Raw genomic sequence first — 27,545 nt, forward strand, 5'->3', positions numbered from 1 at the left:
TCCATCATATTCGTCTGAAAATACATGGCTGGCAATTTATTTATTCTTATACATCACTTGCATCCTCTTCTGCATCCATGTCACCAATAAAACCTCATTTTATTGTTTTGACCATTTCATCAGTTTTTGGACATAAGACTAGTCTCATGGATTTTTCTGATTTCCCCCCAAATAAGTTTTTCCATCATATATGTCTGAAAATACATGGTTGTATTACATTTCACCAATAAAACCTCATTTTATTTTTGTTGACCATTTTATCAGTTTTTGGACATAAGACTAGTCTTATGTATTTTTCTGATTTCAAAAACAAAAAAGGTTTTTCCATTATATACGTCTGAAAATACATGACTGGCAATTTATTTCTTCGTATTCATCACATCCATCCTTTTCTGCATCCATGTCACCAATAAAACCTCATTTTATTTTTTTGACCATTCTTTGGGTTTTTGGACATAAGAGTAAAGTTTTATGTATTTTTCTGATTTCCCCCCAAATAAGTTTTTCCATCATATATGTCTGAAAATACATGGTTGTATTACATTTCACCAATAAAACCTCATTTTATTTTTTTGACCATTCTTTGGGTTTTTGGACATAAGAGTAAAGTTTTATATATTTTTCTGATTTCCCCCCAAAAAAGGTTTTTCCATCATATTTGTCTGAAAATACATGGCTGGCAATTTATTTCTCCGTATTCATCACATCCATCCTCTTCTGCATCCATGTCACCAATAAAACCTCATTTTATTTTTTGGACCATTTTATCAGTTTTTGGACATAAGACTAGTCTTATGTATTTTTCTGATTTCAAAAACAAAAAAGGTTTTTCCATTATATATGTCTGAAAATACATGACTGGCAATTTATTTCTCCGTATTCATCACATCCATCCTCTTCTGCATCCATGTCACCAATAAAACCTCATTTTATTTTTTTGACCATTTTTTGGGTTTTTGGACATCTCATGGATTTTTCTGATTTCCCCCCAAAAAAGGTTTTTCCATAATATTTGTCTGAAAATACATGGTTGGCAATGTATTTGTTTGTATTCATCACATGCATCCTCTTCTGCATCCATGTCACCAATAAAACCTCATTTTATTTTTTTGACCATTTTATCAGTTTTTGGACACAAGACAAGTCTGATGTATTTTTCTGATTTCCCCCCAAAAATGGGTTTTCCATCATATTTGTCTGAAGATACATGGTTGGCAATTTATTTCTTAGGATTCATCACATCCATCCTCTTCTGCATCCATGTCACCAATAAAACCTCATTTTATTTTTTTGACCATTTTTTGGGTTTTTGGACATAAGACTAGTCTCATGGATTTTTCTGATTTCCCCCCAAAAAAGGTTTTTCCATCATATTTGTCTGAAAATACATGACTGGCTATTTATTTATTCTTATACATCACTTGCATCCTCTTCTGCATCCATGTCACCAATAAAACCTCATTTTATTGTTTTCACCATTTTATCAGTTTTTGGACAGAAGAGTAAAGTTTAATATATTTTTCTGATTTCCCCCCAAAAAAGGTTTTTCCATAATATTTGTCTGAAAATACATGGTTGGCAATTTATTTCTTCGGATTCATCACATCCATCCTCTTCTGCATCCATGTCACCATTAAAACCTCATTTTATTTTCTTGACCATTTTTTGGGGGTTTGGACGTACGAGTAAAGTTTTATGTATTTTTATGATTTCCCACCAAAAAAGGTTTTTCCATCGTATTCGTCTGAAAATACATGGCTGGCAATTTATTTCTTTGTATTCATCACATGCATCCGCTTCTGCATCCATTTCACCAATAAAACCTCATTTTATTTTGACCATTTTTTGGGTTTTTGGACAGAAGAATAAAGTTTTATAAAATTTTTAGATTTTCCCCCAAAAAAAGGTTTTTCCATCATATTCGTCTGAAAATACATGGCTGGCAATTTATTTATTCTTATACATCACTTGCATCCTCTTCTGCATCCATGTCACCAATAAAACCTCATTTTATTTTCTTGACCATTTTTTGGGGTTTTGGACGTACGAGTAAAGTTTTATGTATTTTTATGATTTCCCACCAAAAAAGGTTTTTCCATCGTATTCGTCTGAAAATACATGGCTGGCAATTTATTTATTCTTATACATCACTTGCATCCTCTTCTGCATCCATGTCACCAATAAAACCTCATTTTATTGTTTTGACCATTTCATCAGTTTTTGGACATAAGACTAGTCTCATGGATTTTTCTGATTTCCCCCCAAATAAGTTTTTCCATCATATATGTCTGAAAATACATGGTTGTATTACATTTCACCAATAAAACCTCATTTTATGTTTGTTGACCATTTTATCAGTTTTTGGACATAAGACTAGTCTTATGTATTTTTCTGATTTCAAAAACAAAAAAGGTTTTTCCATTATATACGTCTGAAAATACATGACTGGCAATTTATTTCTTCGTATTCATCACATCCATCCTTTTCTGCATCCATGTCACCAATAAAACCTCATTTTATTTTTTTGACCATTCTTTGGGTTTTTGGACATAAGAGTAAAGTTTTATGTATTTTTCTGATTTCCCCCCAAATAAGTTTTTCCATCATATATGTCTGAAAATACATGGTTGTATTACATTTCACCAATAAAACCTCTTTTTTTTTTTTTGACCATTTTTTGGGTTTTTGGACAGAAGAATAAAGTTTTATAAATTTTTTAGATTTTCCCCCAAAAAAAGGTTTTTCCATCATATTCGTCTGAAAATACATGGCTGGCAATTTATTTATTCTTATACATCACTTGCATCCTCTTCTGCATCCATGTCACCAATAAAACCTCATTTTATTGTTTTGACCATTTCATCAGTTTTTGGACATAAGACTAGTCTCATGGATTTTTCTGATTTCCCCCCAAATAAGTTTTTCCATCATATATGTCTGAAAATACATGGTTGTATTACATTTCACCAATAAAACCTCATTTTATTTTTGTTGACCATTTTATCAGTTTTTGGACATAAGACTAGTCTTATGTATTTTTCTGATTTCAAAAACAAAAAAGGTTTTTCCATTATATACGTCTGAAAATACATGACTGGCAATTTATTTCTCCGTATTCATCACATCCATCCTTTTCTGCATCCATGTCACCAATAAAACCTCATTTTATTTTTTTGACCATTCTTTGGGTTTTTGGACATAAGAGTAAAGTTTTATGTATTTTTCTGATTTCCCCCCAAATAAGTTTTTCCATCATATATGTCTGAAAATACATGGTTGTATTACATTTCACCAATAAAACCTCATTTTATTTTTTTGACCATTTTATCAGTTTTTGGACAGAAGAGTAAAGTTTTATATATTTTTCTGATTTCCCCCCAAAAAAGGTTTTTCCATAATATTTGTCTGAAAATACATGGTTGGCAATTTATTTCTTTGTATTCATCACATGCATCCTCTTCTACATCCAAGTCACCAATAAAACCTCATTTTATTTTTTTCACCATTTTATCAGTTTTTGGACATGAGACTAGTCTCATGGATTTTTCTGATTTCCCCCCAAAAAAGGTTCTTCCATCATATTTGTCTGACAATACATGGTTGTATTACATTTCACCAATAAAACCTCATTTTATTTTTTTGAACCTTTTTATCAGTTTTTGGACATGAGACTAGTCTCATCGATTTTTCTGATTTCCCCCCAAAAAAGGTTTTTCCATCATATTTGTCTGAAAATACATGGCTGGCAATTTATTTCTCCGTATTCATCACATCCATCCTCTTCTGCATCCATGTCACCAATAAAACCTCATTTTATTTTCTTGACCATTTTTTGGGGTTTTGGACATAAGATTAAAGCTTCATGTATTTTTCTGATTTCCCCCAAAAAAAGGTTTTTCCATCATTTTTGTATGAAAATACAAGGTTGTATTACATTTCACCAATAAAACCTCATTTTATTTTTTTGACCATTTTATCAGTTTTTGGACATAAGACTAGTCTCATGTATTTTTCTGATTTCAAAAACAAAAAAGGTTTTTCCATCATATACGTCTGAAAGTACATGGCTGGCAATTTATTTCTTCATATTCATCACATCCATCCTCTTCTGCATCCATGTCACCAATAAAACCTCATTTTATTTTTTGGACCATTTTATCAGTTTTTGGACATAAGACTAGTCTTACGTATTTTTCTGATTTCAAAAACAAAAAAGGTTTTTCCATTATATATGTCTGAAAATACATGACTGGCAATTTATTTCTCCGTATTCATCACATCCATCCTCTTCTGCATCCATGTCACCAATAAAACCTCATTTTATTTTCTTGACCATTTTTTGGGGTTTTGGACATAAGATTAAAGCTTCATGTATTTTTCTGATTTCCCCCCAAAAAAGGTTTTTCCATCATATTTGTCTGAAAATACATGGCTGGCAATTTATTTCTCCGTATTCATCACATCCATCCTCTTCTGCATCCATGTCACCAATAAAACCTCATTTTATTTTCTTGACCATTTTTTGGGGTTTTGGACATAAGATTAAAGCTTCATGTATTTTTCTGATTTCCCCCAAAAAAAGGTTTTTCCATCATTTTTGTATGAAAATACAAGGTTGTATTACATTTCACCAATAAAACCTCATTTTATTTTTTTGACCATTTTATCAGTTTTTGGACATAAGACTAGTCTTACGTATTTTTCTGATTTCAAAAACAAAAAAGGTTTTTCCATTATATATGTCTGAAAATACATGACTGGCAATTTATTTCTCCGTATTCATCACATCCATCCTTTTCTGCATCCATGTCACCAATAAAACCTCATTTTATTTTTTTGACCATTTTTTGGGTTTTTGGACATCTCATGGATTTTTCTGATTTCCCCCCAAAAAAGGTTTTTCCATAATATTTGTCTGAAAATACATGGTTGGCAATGTATTTGTTTGTATTCATCACATGCATCCTCTTCTGCATCCATGTCACCAATAAAACCTCATTTTATTTTTTTGACCATTTTATCAGTTTTTGGACACAAGACAAGTCTGATGTATTTTTCTGATTTCCCCCCAAAAATGGGTTTTCCATCATATTTGTCTGAAGATACATGGTTGGCAATTTATTTCTTAGGATTCATCACATCCATCCTCTTCTGCATCCATGTCACCAATAAAACCTCATTTTATTTTTTTGACCATTTTTTGGGTTTTTGGACATAAGACTAGTCTCATGGATTTTTCTGATTTCCCCCCTAAAAAGGTTTTTCCATCATATTTGTCTGAAAATACATGACTGGCTATTTATTTATTCTTATACATCACTTGCATCCTCTTCTGCATCCATGTCACCAATAAAACCTCATTTTATTTTGACCATTTTTTGGGTTTTTGGACAGAAGAATAAAGTTTTATAAAAATTTTAGATTTTCCCCCAAAAAAAGGTTTTTCCATCATATTCGTCTGAAAATACATGGCTGGCAATTTATTTCTTCAAATTCATCACATGCATCCTCTTCTGCATCCATGTCACCAATAAAACCTAATTTAATTTACATGACCATTTTTAATTTTTGGACATAAGAGGAAAGTTATGTATTTTTCTGATTTCCCCCAAAATAAGTATTTCCATCATATATGCCTGAAAATACATGGATGCATTACATTTCACCAATAAAACCTCATCATTTTTTTTTACCATTTTACCAGTTTTTTTACATTTGAGAAAATCTGTTTTTAGCAGAAAAAACTCACTGCCTCCACTCCATACTTGCATCCAACATCTCATGCATCGTGTAGGCAGTCTCATCCAGAGTGCCGTCCAGTTCTGAGGTTGACAACACACAAGACTTGACAACCCAAGATTAAGCCCTGGTAAACAGACAAGGCTCGCGACAATAAAAAACAACCAACTAAAAAAACTTTTTTTTTTTTTTTTCTTTTTTTTTTTTTAAAAAGACCAGACACAGGGGAGGGGAATGAGTTTAAAAAGATCTATATTTGAGCTGAACGTTTGTGGGCTGAATTTATTCACTTAACTCCAGCCTCGGAGCAGCGACACCGCTAACAGCCGCTACACATCAGTTACTTCATTCTACATTAAACATCATACTAGAAAACATGCTTGATTTGTAAAGGATGTTTTGCATTTCAAACTTTTATTTTGGTGAAATTATACAAATGCACAGCCGAGTATTCTCATGCAGTGCCATAGCTACTAAACTAGTACAGAAAGCAAATTCTAAACCCTAACGAGCGCTGGCATTCCACCTGCGAGCATGTGGCAAGCAAAAAAAAAGAAAAAAAACAACAAACACAAACAAACCTTTCATACCGAATGTGTCCAATGGTCAGACTCCCCTCTTCCACTCAAGACTTATTGCTATAGCTAGAACCTGCCAGATGCCCGCAAAAGGCCAAATGCCAGTCGCAAATATGTAAATGCAACAATAGAGAATAACCACATGTTTGTAATAGATTGCCATGTGCCAGACAGCCACTGAAAACTAATTAAAATAAAAAAAAACACAAGAGAATCTGGACACTTTGCACTGATACATAGTAAATGTTTGTCTTGACAAGTTTTTTTTAAGTTTTTTTTTTTTTTTTTTTTTAATCCAAACCTTGGCATGTTTTGGTTTTTTTCTTTTTTCTTTTTCCTTCCTTTGTTACTTTGACAGCCAATTACATGGTTTATCGACACCTTCAGCCAGAAGGCCAGTAACAGGTATGAATTTTGACTGAGTCCAATATGACTAACATTAAAAAGCTCACACTACCCCGAAATATATAAAGTTCACGCATACTGGTGACATTCAACATTCAAGTGCCAGTGTTTTTTGTACTGTCTTTTGGTCAAGTTTCTTGAAACGTTCAAAGAATCACTTTTAGGCTTATAAAAATAAATATTTCTCAAAAAATGGTTAATAAATTACACAACTAGCAGCAAAAGTAGAATCTAGAAATCTGTGTGCAAATGCTAAATTCCCAACTGCTAATCCCCCTGGTCCCAAATAAATCCTGGTTAAATATTAAGAGCCCTTCCCCTTTTGTAAACAAGCTGCATTTCCACAATCTCCACACGGTATTTGGAAGCTTAAGGACACGCACTCAAGACATTTATATAAAAACTCTAGATGCGCAATAAAATAACTCTGTAAAACTTGATGGGTACAACATACAAGGGCCTAGGCCTAAAATTAAATAGCACCAGTCATCTTAAGTTACCTCAATACTGTCAGTGCATTTTGCTTCTGCTCAATAATCTGTTGAAAAAGTTTCAAGGCACAACACACTTCAGCATAAATCTATTGCACTTAAGTTAAATGCCATTTTACACCCCCTCACAGCACTGCTCTTAAAAACGGAAGCCGATGCTAGCCCCCCGGGCCAGTGATTTTAAATGCACATCAAGGCAGATTAACTCCGTTGACAGCATTGATGACATTGGAGAACGCACCCCCCTTTACCCCCCCACCCCCACCCCATTTTTGGCTGGCCTGATTAACCCACAGCCAGCACACAGCGGAAACCAATGCGACTAAAACGGTGGTACACTCTACCGCCCTCTCCAACGTCCGTTTCCCCTGCACGTCAACTGCAATCCTCCGACTGCTCTAGTCTTTGAAGAAAAAAATAAAATAAATAAACAAAAAAAAATAAAAAAAAGGAGCCATGCCTCCAAGTTAAGCCGAAAGATGCGATTCCGGATTTATTTAATTTATATTTATGTTTTTAAACGCAGCTTGAAAAAGAGAAAAAACACACGTGTTGGTAATAAAGTAAAGCCTGCTGCAGAATTCGTCGGTTTTCTCGCCTTGACCAAAAAACAACACTAGCATGCGTCTAAGACCAAATCGGCCGCGCTTTTCTGCAGGCCCGCATTCGGCGTGGCGGTCCATGCGTAGCCGTTCAAAACTTCACTTTCGAATACGGCAGGCTTCGTCCTTTTTTCCCAATATAGCTTTCTGTTTTGTATGAGAAACATCTAGTTGAAAAACTAAAAGTTTTTCAATTTCCACCGTAAAACGTTTCAAGTAGTAAGAATTTAAACTGGGGGGAAAAAAACTAAAAAAAAACTCCACCCAACCTACGGCTAGCTCGTGGTACTTCTTAGTAGCTGCCTTAACACTGTCAAGTCAATTAATATGAGTGGAGTAACAAGTTCCAGCATTGCGTGTTAAACACTTAACGTGCGTCAAGACACAAAGCGTTTCATCATTTCAGTGAATATTACAATAACTGCTGGAATGGCTTTTTAAAGACTACCATATCCCTAACGGGTATCTATCCAGGATAGAGTGAGCATAAAAGTTAGAACTCATAGTCCCTTAAAATACAATTGCCACGAGAGAAATCAATACCTTCAAATTCAACAGCTTCCGTGATGGATCAAGAAGCTGCTCTTGTTTTAGCCGGCAGCGCAGGCCGCCCGATATTCCAGTGGCAATTTGGATTTCAAACGGAAATAATGACTCACTCAAGTCATATCATCCCAGTGTTTGCCAAGGTTTGATTTAGTACAGTAAGCTTCCTCAGTCTACGGCTTACGAAAATAATAAAGTTGAGATTGGTCAGGCTTGACCAGTAATGACATTTCAAAAATGAAAATTCCTGTCTAAATTGAAAGGCACAGTACATTAACATACAAATTATCCTCAGTTTTTTTTTTCTCCCTCCTTCTGTTCGTTTTTCTTTTTTTGTTTTGGTTTTTAGTTATTTTTTCTTTTTTTCTTTTTTTTTCTTTTTTTTTTTAAAAGGAAAGATATGACGCAGTGAAAAACCCGGTCCCAGACCGCGTTGGGAGGCTGAACGAGCGGCCGCATGTGGGCCCGCGTCCTGCTCTTCGATGCTTTCGCAGGCTCCCTGTCCAGAACCGAGTCAGAGAATCACAGCTGGTAAAGTACTGCAGGTTCTTGTTGAAGCTACACAGGGTATAGTCTGGCTATGTTACATGTGGTTTCCTTTTCGGCTAGTTTGGCGTGGTGACCTCCACAGCGCGTAGGTTTTAGTCTTTTTTTTTTTTTTTTTTTTTTCTTTCTTCTTCCCGGTGCTTCCTTTCTAGTTTCCCCACCAGTCCACCTGGGAGTAGTTTCCTCCATAGCCATCGCTGCTGTACCCAAAGTTCCCAAATCCACCTGCGGACAAGAGGCAAGACGGTGAGGAACCGAAGTCGGCCTAATAGACATTTTCATAAATTTGACCAATATTGTTGAACAGAAACCGTAACATACAGAACATACAAGCACTATGACCAAAAAAAAAAACTATGACAACTGGCCAAGTGAAGTTTAAGTTTAACCCTTATTCGCCTGTTCCTCAGGTGTTCACGTGAGTTTGGACACGACACTGGCCCCAGAACCAAAGTTGGGTCGCGGGGGAAACTGCACAGTGGCAGCTCCAGAGTAACTAGGACGGTTTAAAATGCAGAGGGACACATTACCCCCCCCCACAGGGCTCAATAAAGCCGCTCTGTCGGTCTTACCGCCACCGCCGAATCCTCTGTTCCCGCCGTGTCCGCCGGGGTTCCTCCCGCCGCGGCCGCCGCCGCCGCCCCCGAATCCGCCGCCGCCCCCGAAGCCGCCCCCGCCGCTGCTCTGCCGGTAATCTCTGGCGCCGAAACCTCCGGAGAACCGGCTGGAGAGAGGAAAGAGGAAAAAAAAAAAATTCATAAAAACATTTTCCCAAAAAAAAAAAAAAAAAAAAAAATCCTTTCCCTGGATGTGTTCCACAACACAGCTTTACAGATTAGTGATAAAAATATATATATTTTTTTTAAGATAACGTAACGTAAGATTTCATCAGCACCAAATGATAGATCAAAGGACTGCTCCGCACAGCCAGGGAAAGCTGCGTCACAGCGTAAGCATTGAAGCTGGCTCCTCTCTTGCTTTTACCCACGAAATCACCAGGCTTCCCACTGAAATCCGTTTCAAACCACAAGGCCAAGTGCCATGTCGGTAACCATGGTTATCTGCACTGTTTAAAAAAAACCTGTGGGTTTTAACCTACGATCACAATCCGCAGCACGGGAGGGGCCATTTTTGAGATCACGTAACCGCACCGTCATCGGCGCTGGACACGCAAAGACGATCCAAGACGAAGCTACGGGGGGGGAATCTCTAACCACTAGAGTCCCTCCAGAGCAGGTCCAAACGGAGCAACACCGCTTATAACGGCGTGCCAAAAATGTTACCAGTACACATGAATTTGCTGCCATTCGCGACTCAAAGCCGGCTCTTACCCCTTGGAGCGTCCGCGGCTGCTGCTCTTGTGCTGGTGCTCGTAGGCCAGGCTCTCCAGCCAGGACGGCACCTCCTGCTTGGACTCCACCAAGATGTCCAACAGGTCCTTGGTGATGTTGCTGTTCTTGTCGTTGAAGAAGGACGTAGCCAAACCTTGTGGACAAAGAGACAAAAGTAAAGCCTCGTTTTTAATTATCAATGAAATGTGGGTGCCACAGAAGGGAGTCATCATGGTGAACTGCCACACTGCCAATTCATCCAGAATACGGAGCTCAGGGAAAGACCAAGACTGGAATTAAATGTTAACAGATCCAACTAAAAGGAGTAACACATGAAGTGTTAAGATCCAGTCAACAACCTTCAGATTGTCTGAGAAGTTGCTTGGATGCAAGTAAATGGCTCACTGTGCAGGCATGAATTTTAAGATTAAGAAATGCAAGTCTCCAGCCTATATTAGACAGACATTTTAACAAGCCTTTGCTAGTTCCACAAGGCACAGCTAAGTGAAGATTCAGAACTCCCAAGGGCTTACCGAGGTTCCCGACACGACCGGTACGACCAATGCGGTGAACATATTCCTCAATGTCACTGGGCAGGTCGAAGTTGATGACGTGTTTCACATTGCTGATGTCAAGTCCACGGGCAGCCACCTGGAGAGACCAACAAAACAACAAAATCAGCAATTTTTCCCCTACTAGGCAAAAAATAAATAAATAAATAAAAATAAAAATAAAAAGTCAACAGGTTTGCGTCGGGCGAAACGCCAAAAAGCTACGCACCGCTGTAGCGACCAGGATGGGACACCGTCCCGAGCGGAACTGGTTGAGGGCCTCCTCGCGGTCCCTCTGGGAACGGTCGCCGTGGATACTGGTGCAGGCGTAGCCCTCGCGGTACAGGAAGTCCTCCAGGGAGTCGGCGCCCTTCTTGGTCTCCACAAACACCAGCGTGAGCGAGTCTTTGCCTGAAAACACAGGTCGGCGTTCAGAAGGGAGCGCGCGCGTCCCCCCACGCGACCGGCCAGCGGGAGAGGGAACGGGAGGGTGAGCCCCATCAGCCCCAAACAGTGCGTCTGCAAGCAGTGCCCGGGGGGGGAAAGCACCTCGTGCCAACGGCTCAAACCTACGGGGGATTACGCCCGATTACTCGCTGTCCTTCAGAGGCGTCTCCGGAGCCAACGCGTAAACGAGACGCACTCTGAAGGCAGGAAGACGTCGCAGAAGGGCAACGCGATTACGCGACGTCGTGATCACACGCGTGTTGCACGGCTACTTCAGGGAAAGCTTAACCCAATAAATTTGACGGGCAGAAACTCTTTTGCAGTTGTATATTTAACATTATTGCACCCCAACATCACATTCTGAGGAGTTAAATTACATTCGCTTTAGGTCGGGCACAGTGTTTGTGCTGCGTTTAATGGCTATGAGAACACTGCCCAAGTGAGGGGTTGGGGTGGGGGGGGCATTGCAGACGCATGAAGAGACTGATGCCACAACAAGGGGTTTTAAAAAATAAATAAATACAAAATGTACGACAGAACAAGTATGACTATACATTGACAAATGAAGCACAAGACCACACCGACTAGACATCCACAGGCACCCGCAACTCCCCTGCAGCGTTACCATAGCGATCCCTACTGAAATAAACTTCAATACACAGAGCTATGGGTCACGTCGGTAACCGTGGTTACAGGCCAGGTTTTAATTCACTTAAAACTGTGGGTTTTTTTTTTTTTTTTTTTAAACCTACGAGCAATTCCCAGCACGGGAGGGGGCATTTTTGGGCCATTATTGGCGCTCGACCCGCAAGGACGATTCAAAGACCAAGCTGTGGTGACTATGGGTGCGTCTCTAACCACCGGTGACCCTCCAGAGCAGGTCGAAGTGGAGCAACACATGAATCAGACCCATTCACAATTCCTTAATTCAATCTATTCATTTTAACAGAGTGCTGTCATTACCAGGCCAATGGAAATTAATTAGCCTTTATTTTGTAGACTAACAAACACACAGTCAAACACATACTTGAAATAAAAAAATTACCTACATTCACATTAATTAACCTTTTACAGCAGTTTACTAGTCTATCCATATACGGTCTATTCTAAAGGGAATAACAGCACAAAACATTGTGTGGGATAAAGTAAAAGGGTGGAATGGGGGGGGGGGGGGCATTCTACCAGATAAAAATGACCAACTCACCGGGTTTCTCTGGGTTCTCACCCGCACTTCCCTGAACCTCACTGGGAATGACTGAATAAAACCAGACCCCACCATGAACCTCAGGCATTTTACAGGACATCATTTGCAAGCAGTGACAATAAGTTTACAATGTTTTAAAACTAACAGCATGTCATTTAACAGCATTATACGAACAGCGGGCAGCAGGGAGGCAACGGACTAAACCATGGATACGGTCTGCCTTCAGTCAACAACACTGCGCTGGTTTCTATTCTACTCAGTTGACTATTCATATGAAAACACAGACCATCCCCCAGATACATTTTTTTTTAAATTTTTATTTTATTATTATCATTTATTTATTTTTTTTAAAGCAGGAACTAAGAAAAGCCCCATTTCCACCACAACAGTCATCAAACTTTAAGCTGCATTATTCTATAACACAAGACGGAGGCGCTACTACGGTGCACATTTACAGGGTTCAGGGGAGGCGTAAAAGGGGGGAGGAGGACGCGGTTCTTACCGGTGGCGTTCAGCAGATCCAGGAGGAAGGAGCGTTTGTCGCCGTCCTCGACCCAGACCACCTTCTGGGTGATGTTCTCGGACGTGGAGCCAACGCGGCCCACCGCCAGGAAGATGTACTCCTCCAGGAAGTCCCGGGCCAGAATCTGGAAGCACAGACAGAAATCGCTCAAAACCAAAAAAACGCCTACAAAAGCGACGGACCCAAAACCCTGGAAAAAAAGGGACATCTCCCCGGCCGTGCGTACCTGGATCTCCTTGGGGAAGGTGGCGCTGAACATCATGGTCTGACGGATGCCCTTCGGGGGCATGGTGTCCTGCTCCACGATCCGCCGGATCTGGGGCTCGAACCCCATGTCCAGCATCCTGTCCGCCTCGTCCAGGACCAAATACCTGAGGAGGGGAAAACGGACGGCATGACGCCTGTCTCTCAGAGGGCATCTTTCTCAGGCGTCTACAGCGGATATGCCGCTGGAATCCAAATCCAGCCCAGCTGAACAAATCGGCGCTACCGATTGGCCAGTGTCTTCACAGCCAACTCCCAGGTAAAGGGAGGGTGGAAAACCGGCAGTTCTTAGCCTCTCGAGGACAGCGACAGTTTAAAATGAACATCAACACACGGCTTGAACTCAAGCAATTAGAGAGTTAGAAAATAAAAATAAAAAGTCCCTCTGGGTACATTCAGCTTTAACAGCCCTGCCTCGTAGAGCTTCAGAACCCAAACCACCCACGGAAATTTCCATTACGGGGTCACGGATCAGAGAAGGAGTGCCTGCCAAACCGCGGTCAGTTAAGGCCTGAAGGAACAAGTGCCGATGGTTTAAGCCCAGCGTTGCTCAACTCCACGCTCCGCGGGCCGCAGTGTCTGCAGGCGTGAGCGTCAGCCGTGTGCGCTACACCACCAGATCTCAGCAATTCGCTTCACAAGAACCGAGCAGGCAAAAATAACGAGTGAAATCAGGTGCAGTTGAGCAACAGTGATTTGGGCAATCGGTGACTAAAACAAAATCACTCATACTGAAACGGTGAAACCCAGCAGACACCACAGCCCTCCAGGACTGGAGTCTGACAGCTGGGGGGGGGGGGTGATTAGAGGCAGGTTTGGGGGCAGACAGAGGCAGGTATGGGGGCAGACTCACGTGCGGGGGGGGGGGGGGGGTTTAAGGGCAGGTATGGGGGCTGGGGGGGAGGATTTAGAGGCAGGTATGGGGGGCTGGGGGGGGGGAGGATTAGAGGCAGGTATGGGGGCAGGGGGGGAGGATTAGAGGCAGGTACGGGGGCAGACTCACGTGCAGTAGTCCAGGCCGATCTTGCCGCGCTCCATCATGTCCACCAGCCGGCCGGGCGTGGCCACCAGCAGGTGGCAGCCCCTCTCCAGGTCGCGGATCTGCTGCCCGATGTCCGCCCCGCCGTACACCACGCAGGGGCGCACCTTGGAGCGGTACGCGAACTGGGAGAGCGAGAGGACAGCGTTCAGAACGGGGCCGTTTCAAACGCAAACGCAAAAAAAAAGAAAAAAAACGGAGAACGCGGGCGTCGCCGGCTGACACACACCTTCCGGGCCTCGTCGTAGATCTGCAGCGCCAGCTCTCTGGTGGGCGCCAGGACCAGGGAGAGGGGGTACTGCTTCCGCCGCCCGTATTTCCCGTTCTCCTGCGGAAAGCGTTTGCAGCAGAGTTAGAAACCCTGGAGAAAAACCCCCGGACCCCAGCAACCGACAGCTGACACGGTGTACAAGGCGTACACGGTGTACCTTTTTTTAAAAAGGTTTTATTATTAGTTCCATGCATTTATATATAGTGCTTTTATCACCAGCCAGCAACTCCATGCAGTGACGAGGGGGGAAACTCTCCTCAAGCACCACCAATGCAATACCAAGCTGATTATTGCTGGGGGGGGGGGGGGGTTCTTGCTGGTTATTATTGCTGGTTCTTATATTCAATATGTGGAGACGTTGTAGATTAATGCAGATTGGTAGAGCACTGGGTAGGTAAGGGAGTGACCACTGGGGCCTTACACGCATCGACTCAATTTAGCGTCAGGCACGTTACGGTTCGTGCAGACCGCACGAATTAAGCAGTGGTGTGCATCTGCAGTACCTGGCCGCCGCCTCGCATGGCCTGCATGGCTTCTCCGGGCCCCTCCGTGTAGATCTGACTCAGCACCGGGAGCAGAAAAGCCGCAGTCTTTCCAGAGCCTGAAAGGGGAAACGAATCAGTCACCGAGCCGGCAAGAGTTCATCAACATAAAACATCAGGGGTTTTAGGCCACATATCCGATGTACAGATTAGAACAGACCGATTCAAGAACAATAATCCAATAGACAAGTTTCTCCAGCATTGTTAGCACCTAATGTGGTCACTCAAAGCATGATGTCAGCAAGCACCTAAATATGGCGCTTATCAAAAGCAGCAGGAAGTCAAAATGTATTACAATGCAAATAATATAAAAAGTTACCATTCACAGTTACCTTGAGGATATGACCAAGAAACTAATGAAAGTAGCAGCTATAGCATGGTTGTCGATTGTACACAGCTAGTGACCAAAGGTGATGCATTTATGGGCCCAATCTGACTAGATGTTAACTTGAGTCAGTGTGCAGATACAGACTGGAGCTTCTAGAACAGCAGTAAGAGTACAATTTTATGATATGTATACTATGTTTTTTTAATATGATGTTAAGCAATGCGTCTTATGGCATCGTGTCTATCTTCATGGTATTTAGTTTCCACGCACTGCATTTGTACAGCCCTGATTGAGCGTACAGGGAGGGAGGAGGGAGGAGGGAGAGGGGGTCCTTAGAGCCGCGGCCCACAGAAAGCAGCTCTGCTCGTGACTCTGGCTCTGAGCCCAAAACACGGGGCGCGGGACGCCCCCCCGATGGGGCGGCCGGACTCACCGGTCTGCGCACAGGCCATCAGGTCCCTCTTGGCCTTGATGATGGGGATGGCGTGCTTCTGCACGGGCGTGGGCCGCGTGTAGCGGCTCAGGTTGATGTTGCCCATGATGATCTCGCCCATGTCCACGTCGTGGAACTGAGAACACAGCGGGCGGCCCGGGGGTTTAAACGCCTCTCTCAACAGCAGCGGGGGTCAAATTCACCCCAGAAAATAAAAATAAAAACCCCACTCACTGAAACGGAGAAAAAATAAAATAAAATAAAAACTCACGCTATCGATGTGCGGAGGGGCGTTGTTCCCGGTGGCTTCCACGGGAATGTCGTCGTACTTCTCGAAGTTAATCCCGGTGTTGCTCCCGGAGAAGAGCTCGCTGGAGGAGGAGGAGGAGGAGGAGGAGAACACAAGAGGTGTGATTTTTAGGGAGGGCCGTGAGGACGGGCAGAGACACGGGGTTTTAAAATGGCGGCGGAAGGGGACTCACTGCTCCAGGCGCTCGTTGGGCGGTGTGGGCTTGGACCAGTCCTCCTGGGAGTCCTCCGCCCAGCGGCTGTTGCCTCCGCCCTCCCGGGACCCGTAGCCGGGCCGCTCGTACCTGGAGGACCAGCACGACACGTACGCCATTACAGCCCCGAGAGACGAGCGCAATTATAACACCTACACCCCCCCCCTCCCCTCATCGCACAGCCCTCACAAACACGCAGTCCTGAGACACGCAGCGACCCCAGGGGGCCCCGCAGCCCAGAGTGGGGGGGGGGAGAATGGTTGGGGGACAAGGCAAGTTTATTTATAATCGCACATTTCATATACAAAGACAATTCAAAGGGCTAGTTAAAGGTTTTAGTATTACAAAAAAAGAAAAAGATTATATATATATAATAATAAGTAATAAAAGGTTGAAGCTTCGTGGGTTAAAGAGCGATTTGAGCACTCATGCAGGTACGCCACAGACACCCTACCTTCCCCGGGGCCCAGAGCTCCGGTCGTTGAAGAAGGAAGACTTCCCCCGATCGGAGCGTCCTCCAAAGCTGGTGTAGGCGTCGCCGCGGTTGTCCTTCCCGCTGCTCCACCCACCGCCGTCTGTTCACACAGTCAACACTCAGCATCAGGGCGTTCAACACCAGGAACAGGGCGCGAGGAAGGATTAAAAAGGGACTAAGGTTTGCGTTAGAACACATCGGCTTCCCACAGCTCCACTTCGTTACAGGACCGAAGGGGCTGGCAGGCGTCACCCACTTCCAGTTCACACCAAAAGCCAATACGCCCGTTCGGGCCAACAGACGTGCCCGTTCAAGCCAACGGTCGTGCCCGTTCAAGCAAACGGTCGCGCCCGTTCCAAGCGTTGGTTAGTGCGAGCGGGAAGTGCGTGAGAGAGGACCAATCCCTGGGCCCGGCTTAAAAAGGGGGGCAACGCGTCGGTTGCCATGGTACCCACCACGCCCGCCGCGGTCCGAGCGCGGAGGTCCGCGTCCGCCGTTCTGCCGGTTGTCGTGGTAACCGTTCACAAAGCCGTTGCTGCGTCCGCCATCCCACCCCGGCGAGTCTTCGGTCAGAAGGAGACAGAGGTCAGAGGTCACGGCCCGCACCCAAACACTCCTCTAAAGTGTGGACCCGCTCGATGATCGATTACCCACCGAACGTCTAATTTTTCCCCACTCCCAAAGTCCACACGATGGGCTTTCATGGGCTGATTGAAAATGCACCACTGCCTGTGCCCATCCTATTACAAGCTGGACAGACTTGATATGACCGTCCGTATCAAATAAGAGCATTCATATTAAAACTACGAGATTCAAAAATACCTGTGCATTGCTCATGCAAAAAAAAAAGAAAAAGTTCCCATTTAATTCCTTGTGGGGATATGGGGGAAGAAACCACAAGCCTATAAACATCTGCAAAATGTTTTAGGTCCCATGTAGATACAGAGAATCCGTTGCAATTACGAGAGAATACTTTCACTTTGCGACACCAAACACTATTCAAAATACTTATAACCCGGCTGTCAAAACTGAGGCCCAGGCACTATAAAGCATACCCAATCAAAAAGGGCCAAATCTCTACAGGTCTCAGTCCAGCACTTGGATGAGCGGCCAAAACAGGCCAGTGAGTAGGGCTCGGTTCTGAATGACGTGTGACCAAGAGGTCAAGATACTCGCCCAAGAAGCCATGCTGACCCACCGTGTATTTCCATTCAAAAGGGCCATTTAAGAAAATATTAACGAAAGAAATCTACCTTTCAATCCATCGGCTTAAACCCGAGCCATGTGATGGAGCTTAAAACCAGCTGCTAGCGGGGGGATATGGGCTAGCGTGCCGGGCAGTACCGGAGGAAGAGAGTCATGCCACGAGTGCGAATGAACATTTACCGCAGCGGTCAGCCCAGCTGAGCACACTGGCCGCGTCATCGTCGTCGTCATCGATCCCGTCACGGGCGACACTGCCGTCGGTGCGGGCAGGGGAGGCTGCAGAGGACACGCCGTTACGGACCGGGGCCTGAGAGCCCCCCGGGACCGGGGCCTGAGAGCCCCCCGGGACCGGGGCCAGAGAGCCCCCAGGCCTGAGAGCCTGAGAGCCCCCCTCTTACAGGAGCGCTGCTCAACCCCACGTCCTGCGGGCCGCAGTGTCTGCAGGCATCTTCGTCTACCCTTTGGGCTTACACCACCTGACACTGCGGCCCGCAGGACGTGGAGTGAGGCAGCGCCGTTTTAGAGGCTCACCGCTCACAAAACGCTTCACGGTTCCTTTCTCCAACACTGAACAGACGAGGCTTCAACATCCACAGCGCCTCACCATGCAACCCGAGGTGCCAACGGGACCGTGATATTAATAGGGCTCGCATGAGGATATAAATAGGGCGCGCTGTTTAGCGTTCATCTGTGATATTGGATACTCCCAAGTCCAGATGAGGTTGATGATTACAGTAAAGCACAAAATGTATATATACACACATTTATCAACAAAAATAATTCTCTACAAGCAAATGTGGTCTGTAAATGTACAGATGACACCACTGGATGGGTTTGGCTCTAAATAAATGTGACGTGTGCAATAAATACAAAATTGGATTCCGAATGATGTTTTGAAGGCCACAGGATTGACCAATGGCCATTTACCACTGCTTTAGCCTTAAATACAGTACTTGCACAAACTGTAGTTTCCCCTAGATAACAGCCAATGGCAGACCTATAGCTCAAGTGGACTTTGGATCAAGTGTTTAAGGTTGGATGCTCAAAGAGCCAAGTCTCAAACCGCCAGAAACAATCAAACACTGGCCTAAAAGCCGTGCAGTGTAAGATTAAAACCACAACAGATGTTCAGGCAAAGAATAGTACAACCACGATGCCACTTAACACATCCAAATATGAACTTCCTCCTGCTAGTCATTGCGAGGATCTATGAATAAAACTAACCTGTCACGTTCCGAGTTGCCAACCAATTAGTTGAGGCAATCCAAGCTTGCTATACTCTGTTATAATTCAATTGTATGTTGCTAGCATGCAATTAGGAGACAAATTCCATTAACATAGTCAAGACTAATTTGACATATGCAAGGCAAGCCTTCAAAACAGCACGGTACAAACCACAAGACGTATATTAAAAATACCCAACACAAGTCAAATGCAACCAAATAACCAGGCAATGCTACCAAACAATGGCCACCATCCACATGAGCAGGAATGCATAGATTTAATAAATGGAAGAATTCAAATTTCAGAAGTTCAAACAAGGTAGTTGTACTTCTGATCGTATATAATCTTGGGCACTACATTAATTAAAAAGATTTTTTTTCTCATTCAAGGTTTCTGGAAGAACCATAAATCCCCTAGCAAAGTGACCACTGTTATAAATGGAAAATGGCAAAAAACACAGATGCCTTCGCACACTGCAGACACAGAGCATGACCGAGCCAAGGGGGGGGGCAGCAACATAACCCACACGATCCAGGAATAATCCACGAGCCGCGCTGTTACCATGGCGCGAACGCGGCGCACCGGGAGCCCCTGCAGAATGCCACCGCGGTTAAGTTCAAAAGGTCGAAGGTCAAAGGTCACGGGCGCTCGGGGCTGAAAACAAATCTGCGACAAGAACGCTGACGGCGAGTTTCGCTCAACACCTGCGGGGCGCGCTCTGCAACGGCTGCTGGAGCGGGCGGGTTTCACAGCTCCTGAGCGCACCACACTCTCACACACTCTCACACACTCTCACACACTCTCACACACTCTCACACACTCTCACACACTCTCACACACACTCTCACACACTCTCACACACTCTCACACACTCTCACACACTCTCACACACTCTCACACACTCTCACACACGGCCATGCATCGCTCAACACCCGAGGCCAAGACCAGCACAGCGAAGCACCCAGCCCTGGACGGACCCGTCTAACGGCCCCCTGCGGCCAAGCTCACGGCAGCGCGACGGTGCCCCGGGGCGAGTACAAAACGCACGGCCCAGGGAACTGGCGCGCACAGATTAGGAGCCGAGGCCCCCTCCGGGCGCATGCAGATAAGGGTTTACCACATCTCCCCGGCCAGCCGCCCCTGTAGGCCTGATAAAAGGAGAGCTCGTCTGAGGCCGGTCCCGGGTAACCTAAGCAGGAGCACAGGTCCCAGCGTCAAAACGTCCCACTTCAGACGTGGGAAGGCGGAAAAGTGCCGAACACACGCTAGTTACCGGTCCTAAAGTCATCCCAGCCGTTGGAACAGTTAGATCTGCGCCTAAGGTTCCGCTCTGGATTCCAAGATTGAGGGAACGGTCTAGAAGAGACTGGGGGGGGGGGGTATTTTATTGCATGAGGGGAAAACACAAGGAGGAAAAAAATACAAATAAAAACCACATGATGAAAAGTTGAAAATAGCTTGCATTCACTCAAATTGGGGGGGGGGCGGGCGGGGGAACTCAAAGCAAGTTTGGCGCAGGTCAGCCAAAGCGGAAAATTTGCAAACACCATCTACAACCTGGACTGCATCACTGAGCCAAGATGCCAACATAGCGGGGGAGGGCTTTCCTTTACAAGAGTTTAGGCTACAGTTGAATGAGGCTCTCCCAACCTCACGTTTTAGTCAGCCAAAGGGTGCCAATGTTCACGATTACTAAACAGGGGGCATTTTTGGCATTTCAGTTAACCAAAACACAAAAGGATAGGAGAATAATAATAATAATAAATAAATAAAATTACAATTAAAATTAAGCGCACCTTGCTTTAAAGAACCACACAGAAAGAAACGCCGGGCCCAGACGGGCGCTCCCTGGGGTTCCGTTATGAGAAAATAACGGACACGTAAATGCAAATGCAAAGTCTGCTCCAGCGGGCTCAAGTGGCAGCAGCACAGCTGCGCTGAAACATCACAGAAAGCCCCTCACAGGAGAAAGCTCACGCCAGCCTGCCACATTCCATATGGCGCCAATTAGCCAAAACCGGCGTTCATTGACATTCGGAAAAAAGCACACAACTACAAAAATATATAACTCAACCGTGAGTCTCAAGGTATAAGTGTACATTTAAATATTACTGCATTCTGTATTTCGACTACAGAACGCAGTGTTTTTGGGAGAGCTTCCCTGAACGTTAACACTCTTCATTTCAACATTTAGCCAATTACATTGCGGACCTAAACTATGAAATGCATTCCGGAGGACACCAAACAGCTTTATTTACAGAAACCAGGAGCGGCAGGAACAGAACGGCGGCTAGAAAACTGTGAATCCAATGGAACCGGATGCACTGGCAAACCACTGCATTCGTGTTCAGCCCAAACACGCAGCCCGAGTTGAGACAAGTCTTGCCCAAAAAAGCCAAACGAGGACCAAACACCGAGAAACAAGCAAATGGAACGCACAGGCACCAGTCCCCACTTCTACAGAAGGTTACCAACACGGCACCCAGTTTGCATTACGCCTCCTCAACCTTACCTTTCAGGACCTTTTCCCAGATATCAAATTGCAGATGTTTAGGTTTTAAATCTCTCCCCCCCACCCCCCCACCCCCAACAGCAAAACATATGCGCAGAAGATGAGAATAAGCAACTTGCATCTTTACAGTTTGATCAGCGCATTAAAGCACATGGAAAAACAGTGAGTTCTCCGAGTTGGCGTCTGCGTTCGGCGCCAACGGCATGTGCCGGGCATGCTGCTGCCAGTGCAAAAAGCCGTCAGGATATAGACTTACAGCTCCCCATCGGTGGCACTGAATAACCGCTCTGTCTACCAGAGGAAAAAGCATTTCCTGTCGCAGAAAAATGAAAATACAGTCAGACCAGAGCTCCGTGAGTTTGATGAATACACGTTGCCTGAAAATATTTCAAAAACTGAGAGCGACTGCTTGTGCGATTAGTGCATTACTTTTATCCAAATACTAAAATGTTCAATTGTACTAAAGGCGTGTATGGAAGGCTAGGCATACCAGAGAACAGGATGAGCCTGAGGGCCCACTCATTCAAATGTCCTGCAATTGGTGCTAAACTATCACTGCCCTTTGTCGCTTTTGCCAACAACTCGCGTTCGGTTGAGACGGGGAGGTACCGTTTAGTGCCTCGACTGAAACGCATTTGTTAGCGAAGACACGGTTAATGGAGTCTAACACGACCCCCCTGGCAACCTGAGATCATGCATCTCAGAGCTACAAGTGCCTACATGCACAGGCATTCTGAACGCAACATGGAAGAGCAGAACCCCATTGGCCAATGCAAGCCAGGCTCCCAGACCAGAGCATTTTTGTGTGGGAAGATTTAACTACAACCACGGTCTTCAGAGCACACTGCTTCAAAAAGGCTTAACTAAATAATTTCTTAAATTATGAATCTGATCAAATTATCACCATGCACAAACTGAACACGGATAACCACACATCGTTGCTCAACATTATTCTCTGCCGTTATGTACAGGAGACCAGCCCCGGAAAATAAGGATATATTTTCTCTCAGCTTCTCACATTTCTCCTCATGGGAGAGAAGCACTGCTTAGAGACACACTGGTCTGTAGCAAGGCAGGTTTGGGTATGACTGGAGCGAGGCAGTTTGGGGCTTATAGGACAACTGTGCATGCAAGCAGTTAAGTATGCTATTTTTGACATGTTTTAGACTACACTACTTTCCAAGATCTACATCAAGCAGCTACACCAATATATGAATGTGGTCAGTTGAGTAGCTGTACCCGTAACTCTATAGACAGGCTTTCTGTCCACATGCAACCAATTAGCTCACGGCTCAAGGCCATAGATCTGCTTGCATGACTGAACCTACAGCACATGCAGACCCTTGCAATCACTCAAAAGGCAGTGAAAATAGTCCAGCTATTGAAATGTCCCAAATGTGAGAATGTCCTATGGATTAAATTTGGAGTGGCATCCCCCCGCCACCCCCCCCAATTAAGCAAGGCTACACTCACCAGAAAAACAATATTTGACAGTAATTTCCTGTTCTTAGAGCAACAAAAATAGATCAATCCTCTTAACAAATTACAATTTAATTTAGGGGTGCATTAAACAATGCAAACATTTGTTAAAAAAAAAAAAGAAGAAATTGCACTAATGCAAGTGGGCTTAAGGTTGTACAGCCAGACGAGAGTAAAGCACCGTTTCTCAGTTTCAGAGGGGGGACATCTGCACCCTGCGGGCCTGGGAACGCAGGCAGAATCACAGGGTCTGAGTCAAAATGGGCGGCGAGCTGCCATTTGCACAAGCGCTTTCGATGCTTGCGGATTGGATTACGTTCATTTTACGCCGTTTGCAGATGTTCAGTCGATGCTCGTCGGTCTGGATGCATTGACCTAATGACAGCCATTTTCTAGGGAGCCATACATGCCCACCCATTGATAAGGTTACAAGAAGTATTGCCTACTCATTGACACGGTGCAACCATCACCATCACAGCTGTGAAATAATGAGGTTGCTCTGAACATTTACACAGTTGAATGCACCACTTGTTTTAATATTCAATATGACACTTTTTCCTTTTTTTTTTTTTTTTTTACTCAACGCAAAAAAAATTTTTTTCAGAAGAAATAAATGTGCAATACGTCAATACTAAGACTTGGTTCTTTGCAGGTTCAAATGGTTAAAAGTACTCATTTTCATCCTGTTCACCAATAGTTTATAGTGCCCTATCCACACCAAGCAGTTTATAGATTACTTTGATGCGACATCCAAGCATGTTCTTAGTGACAACTAGATAAATGTCATATGGTTAACACATTATTAAAAAGTGAAAGGAATTTAAAACTAGTAATTTGCTTGTATCAAGGGACCCAGAAATGAAATCAATCTAAAGATAAAATAGATTAGACTTCGGTTGGAAGATTTCAATTGCGTTAAGCACAGTCCAACCACAGAAATTCCTTTGCATCTTAATTTGTAACACAACCTTTTAAATCTTAAGAATTCTGGAGTCAGATTTTGAAAATGATGCAAATTAAAATGTATTTTGCTACACAAATATTTTCCTGTGGTAAATAATCAAGCATAACATTTGAGCAATGCATCTTCTCAAAATAAAATAACGCATCTCTTCTCCGTGTTACATCTTACCATTCTTAGAGGCCTCTTTGTTGCGTAGATGAGGAGGAATGTAACGCCCTACAGGTAGAGGAAGACGTGTGAGTGACAGGCACGATCATCTCATGTTCTCATTAAATCACAAAAAACATGGAAAGTTCATCCTAAACTCATTAAATCAAATTGATTAAATAGGATGATTATCCAACCACATCTAGGAAAAAAAAACCCATTACATTGTTTATTTTCCAGGGAAACTTGGCGCATTCGCATAGTATCCACCGCTACAATGGAACACATTAATTGAAGCAATTCCATTTAAGCGGCTCGCTCAAGGGCACCGGTCCAGTTCCCCGGCCGGGAACTGAACCTGAAACCTTCTGATTAGATGCCCAATTCCCTGATAATTATACATCACCACCAGAGACTGAAATCTGGTACAACTTGTTAGTGATCTGAATAAAGAGACTTACTGCCAGTGCCACCTCCGCTCTGACCATCAGCAGAGTTCAAGTCTAGGACAGCAAGCTGCAAAGAAAAATATAACAAGTCAAATATCACCATTCAACAGATCAAATGAATAGGTCACCTGAAGAGGTGAAAAACGTTTCAGTCGCCGCTGGCACCGTTCCCATTCTCATTCAGAGACATATGGTCATATGGAAGAATACAATGAGGTTAGGAAAGCGAACCTTGAACTAACTCTTTGCTAAGTGAATAAGTATGTACATTGCACAATTTCACGCAACCGTTTGTGTCTTTTCTGTGGCGCCCACGTGATTTTTTCTTTTCTTTTTTTTTTTTTTTTGTGAAAATCTGGAGGCATGCTCGACGAGTACGGCTTTTTCGGTGGGTAATTGCATTAAAGGGCTTGGATTAGAAAGCCAGTTGGTTGCTAGCACCCCGAGGCAGCGAGCGAGATCAACACCGGCGTCACGGGTTTCCCGTTCAGAACAGGGATCTCTCTCTCTCTCAGCGGAAGTGTGGCGACCTTCTTGCTTAACAAGCTACGTGTAACGTCTACGGAAACTCGCTACAGAGTTCGACAAAGCAGTGCCAAGCAATCAGGACAGGCGATAGTAAGGCGATTGCATGTCCTCACATAAAAAGAGGCACCACAGCAATGTTAAAACCTGTCGAGTAAGCATTTTTATTTTCACCATCGGTGACGATGCCAAATGGCTCACGTCAGACAGACGAGAAGCCATTTTTGAAGCGCTAAAAGCTAACTAGCTAGCGGTTACGTCATGACTATTCCATTAGCCATGTTGCTAAAAAAGCCACGCTGGACAACCCGCCAAACAGACGTATCCATTTACAGATAAACCAACGTTAACGTCAAGTTATATGGTTAGGCCATAGGTCGTCTACGCAATATAAAAGTTACTTTATGGAGTGAAGTTAACTTAACGTTACTGCGTCAGACACTGGGGGTAGTTACCTAACCAGATAGTTGACATGGAAAAATGGATCATTTAATCAGTAAGTTAATTAAAACTGTAGGAAGTGTAGCTTATCGAAGAAAAAAAAAAAAAAAAAAAAAACCGTGCGCGCAGTTGCTAAAAAAAATGTACCAAGCTAGCAAGCTACAAAAGTCGCAACGTACGCGTATTGTAATAACCAGCTATCTATACAAGTGAACTATAGCTAGAAGTTGGGGATACACATGTAAAACAATCGGGCTTTCAACAAAAATAACTCGGTACAGTGACATAACATTACAAGACGGACCTAACGTTAGCCAACTAAGAGTTAGCTAGCTAGCTAGCGTAGCATTCACGTTACTGTTGGCCACTTTAAAGGCCGCCCAAAATATCACCTCACTACAGATACCGGCTAATTTATCAAACAAGCAACCTAGCAGCTAGAAAGCCAGCTAGAGTACAAATAATAAAATTTAGCCAGCTAACGTTAACTGTACTTACTGGCTGGCCATAACTCGGTTAGTTAATGTAACATTAGTCAATAACTACATGACTAGCTAAATGTACACATTCCGGCGAGAACAATAGAACAATAAATAATTTAACTGGCAAAAGTGACATAGCTACATTGTCCATTACTCCCGATAATAAAAAAAAAAGAATCATTGAAGATGGGGCTCACGTTGCACCGATTGCTGGTTTTATAGACAATAGCCGCCATTGTGGCGATGGTGACTCCTACAACCACAACCACCATTTTAACCAGCCAGAGCCGAAAGCACACGGTACTTAACGCTGCATTAGCCAGCGAGCTGAATACGCAGCCAGTCTGATATCACTCGGAACCGTATTTTTCTCTATTTTTTACACGTTTAAGTTACACTTGCGGGTCACCTAACTTAGACAGAGCATAAAAGAAACTTAGTCGACACTCACCTGCTGATCTAGACCGTGTACAGTTTCGACGGCCACATGACTCATAACTAAAGAATATGAGGATTTATTTCTTCTGAGAAAGACTCTTTGTTTGCTAGCTAGTTGTCTTGGTAACGTCCGTTATATTTCCCCTTGCGTTCTCAGATATATACGTAATATAAAAAATAGTTTATACAAACAGTGATATTTATAAATGCGTCCTTGTTTTCGTTCAGTTTCTCAACTCAGCCCGAGCTTCTAACCGGCACCTTCAGACTGTCCGTGCTGGAATACAAGTGGAATAGACATCGCGAGATTTTATTGAGCGAACAAACCCTGAAGCGGAAACGGAAAACATCGCGATATTTCGGCGAAAGCAAATGCGTGGAAGCCGAAACCGGAGAGCGACAAAAGCTCTTTGCCGAAACTGTCGCAGATTGCAGAAAAACAGATTTAAAGAATAGGCGATCTGTACTGTAGGTTAAATGCGAATTTAATTAAATTTAATTAAATTACATTTAATTGAAATGTAAATGTAAGCTGTAAAATGAGGCGATTCCACTTGAATGTGTTGAATCGCAAAATAGTCATCGATACTGTGAAATCTCGTATGTAGCCTACAATTATACAATCACAAGAATCATAACGATTCAGTGTTTGTTCATACGAACTAAAAGCCTTTACGTCGTGTTGATTTGTTTTCATCTGGCGCAATTTCCAGGAGGGTATTTACACTTGACTGGATTCAACGATAACCAGGACCAGATTTAACATCTCTGTTACCATGCCCAGAGTATATCCGTTGAATGTAGGCCTACTAAATGGCCGAAAGGGTCTGTTTTCTCGCACTCCTCGTTTCTTAGGGTTG

General features: G+C 43.5%; 1 protein-coding gene across 8 annotated transcripts; it reads right to left on the minus strand.

Moving 5' to 3' along the window:
• Positions 1 to 5,974: 5,974 nt before the first annotated feature.
• On the minus strand, positions 5,975 to 26,960 carry LOC133116622 (ATP-dependent RNA helicase DDX3X-like). 8 transcript variants are annotated; one of them, XM_061226393.1, is made up of 23 exons: positions 26,699 to 26,960; positions 24,812 to 24,866; positions 24,372 to 24,419; positions 22,017 to 22,073; positions 20,522 to 20,614; positions 20,366 to 20,437; positions 18,205 to 18,300; positions 17,274 to 17,381; positions 16,798 to 16,918; positions 16,323 to 16,433; positions 16,112 to 16,211; positions 15,841 to 15,976; positions 15,041 to 15,138; positions 14,496 to 14,594; positions 14,231 to 14,391; positions 13,190 to 13,334; positions 12,943 to 13,087; positions 12,441 to 12,491; positions 11,019 to 11,200; positions 10,772 to 10,889; positions 10,239 to 10,392; positions 9,480 to 9,631; positions 5,975 to 9,132 (listed from the first exon to the last, which is right to left on the minus strand). In XM_061226393.1, exons 1-23 carry the CDS (start codon positions 26,741 to 26,743, stop codon positions 9,056 to 9,058), a joined length of 2,424 nt encoding a protein of 807 aa, XP_061082377.1. In that variant the 5' UTR covers positions 26,744 to 26,960; the 3' UTR covers positions 5,975 to 9,055. The 8 variants fall into 8 exon arrangements, with proteins under 8 accessions (XP_061082377.1, XP_061082378.1, XP_061082379.1 ...); XM_061226394.1 differs by lacking the exon at positions 12,441 to 12,491; XM_061226395.1 differs by lacking the exons at positions 17,274 to 17,381; positions 18,205 to 18,300.
• Between the last annotated feature and the right edge of the window lie 585 nt (positions 26,961 to 27,545).

This window comes from Conger conger, chromosome 17 (assembly GCF_963514075.1).
Source record: "Conger conger chromosome 17, fConCon1.1, whole genome shotgun sequence".
Lineage (NCBI taxonomy): Eukaryota > Metazoa > Chordata > Actinopteri > Anguilliformes > Congridae > Conger > Conger conger.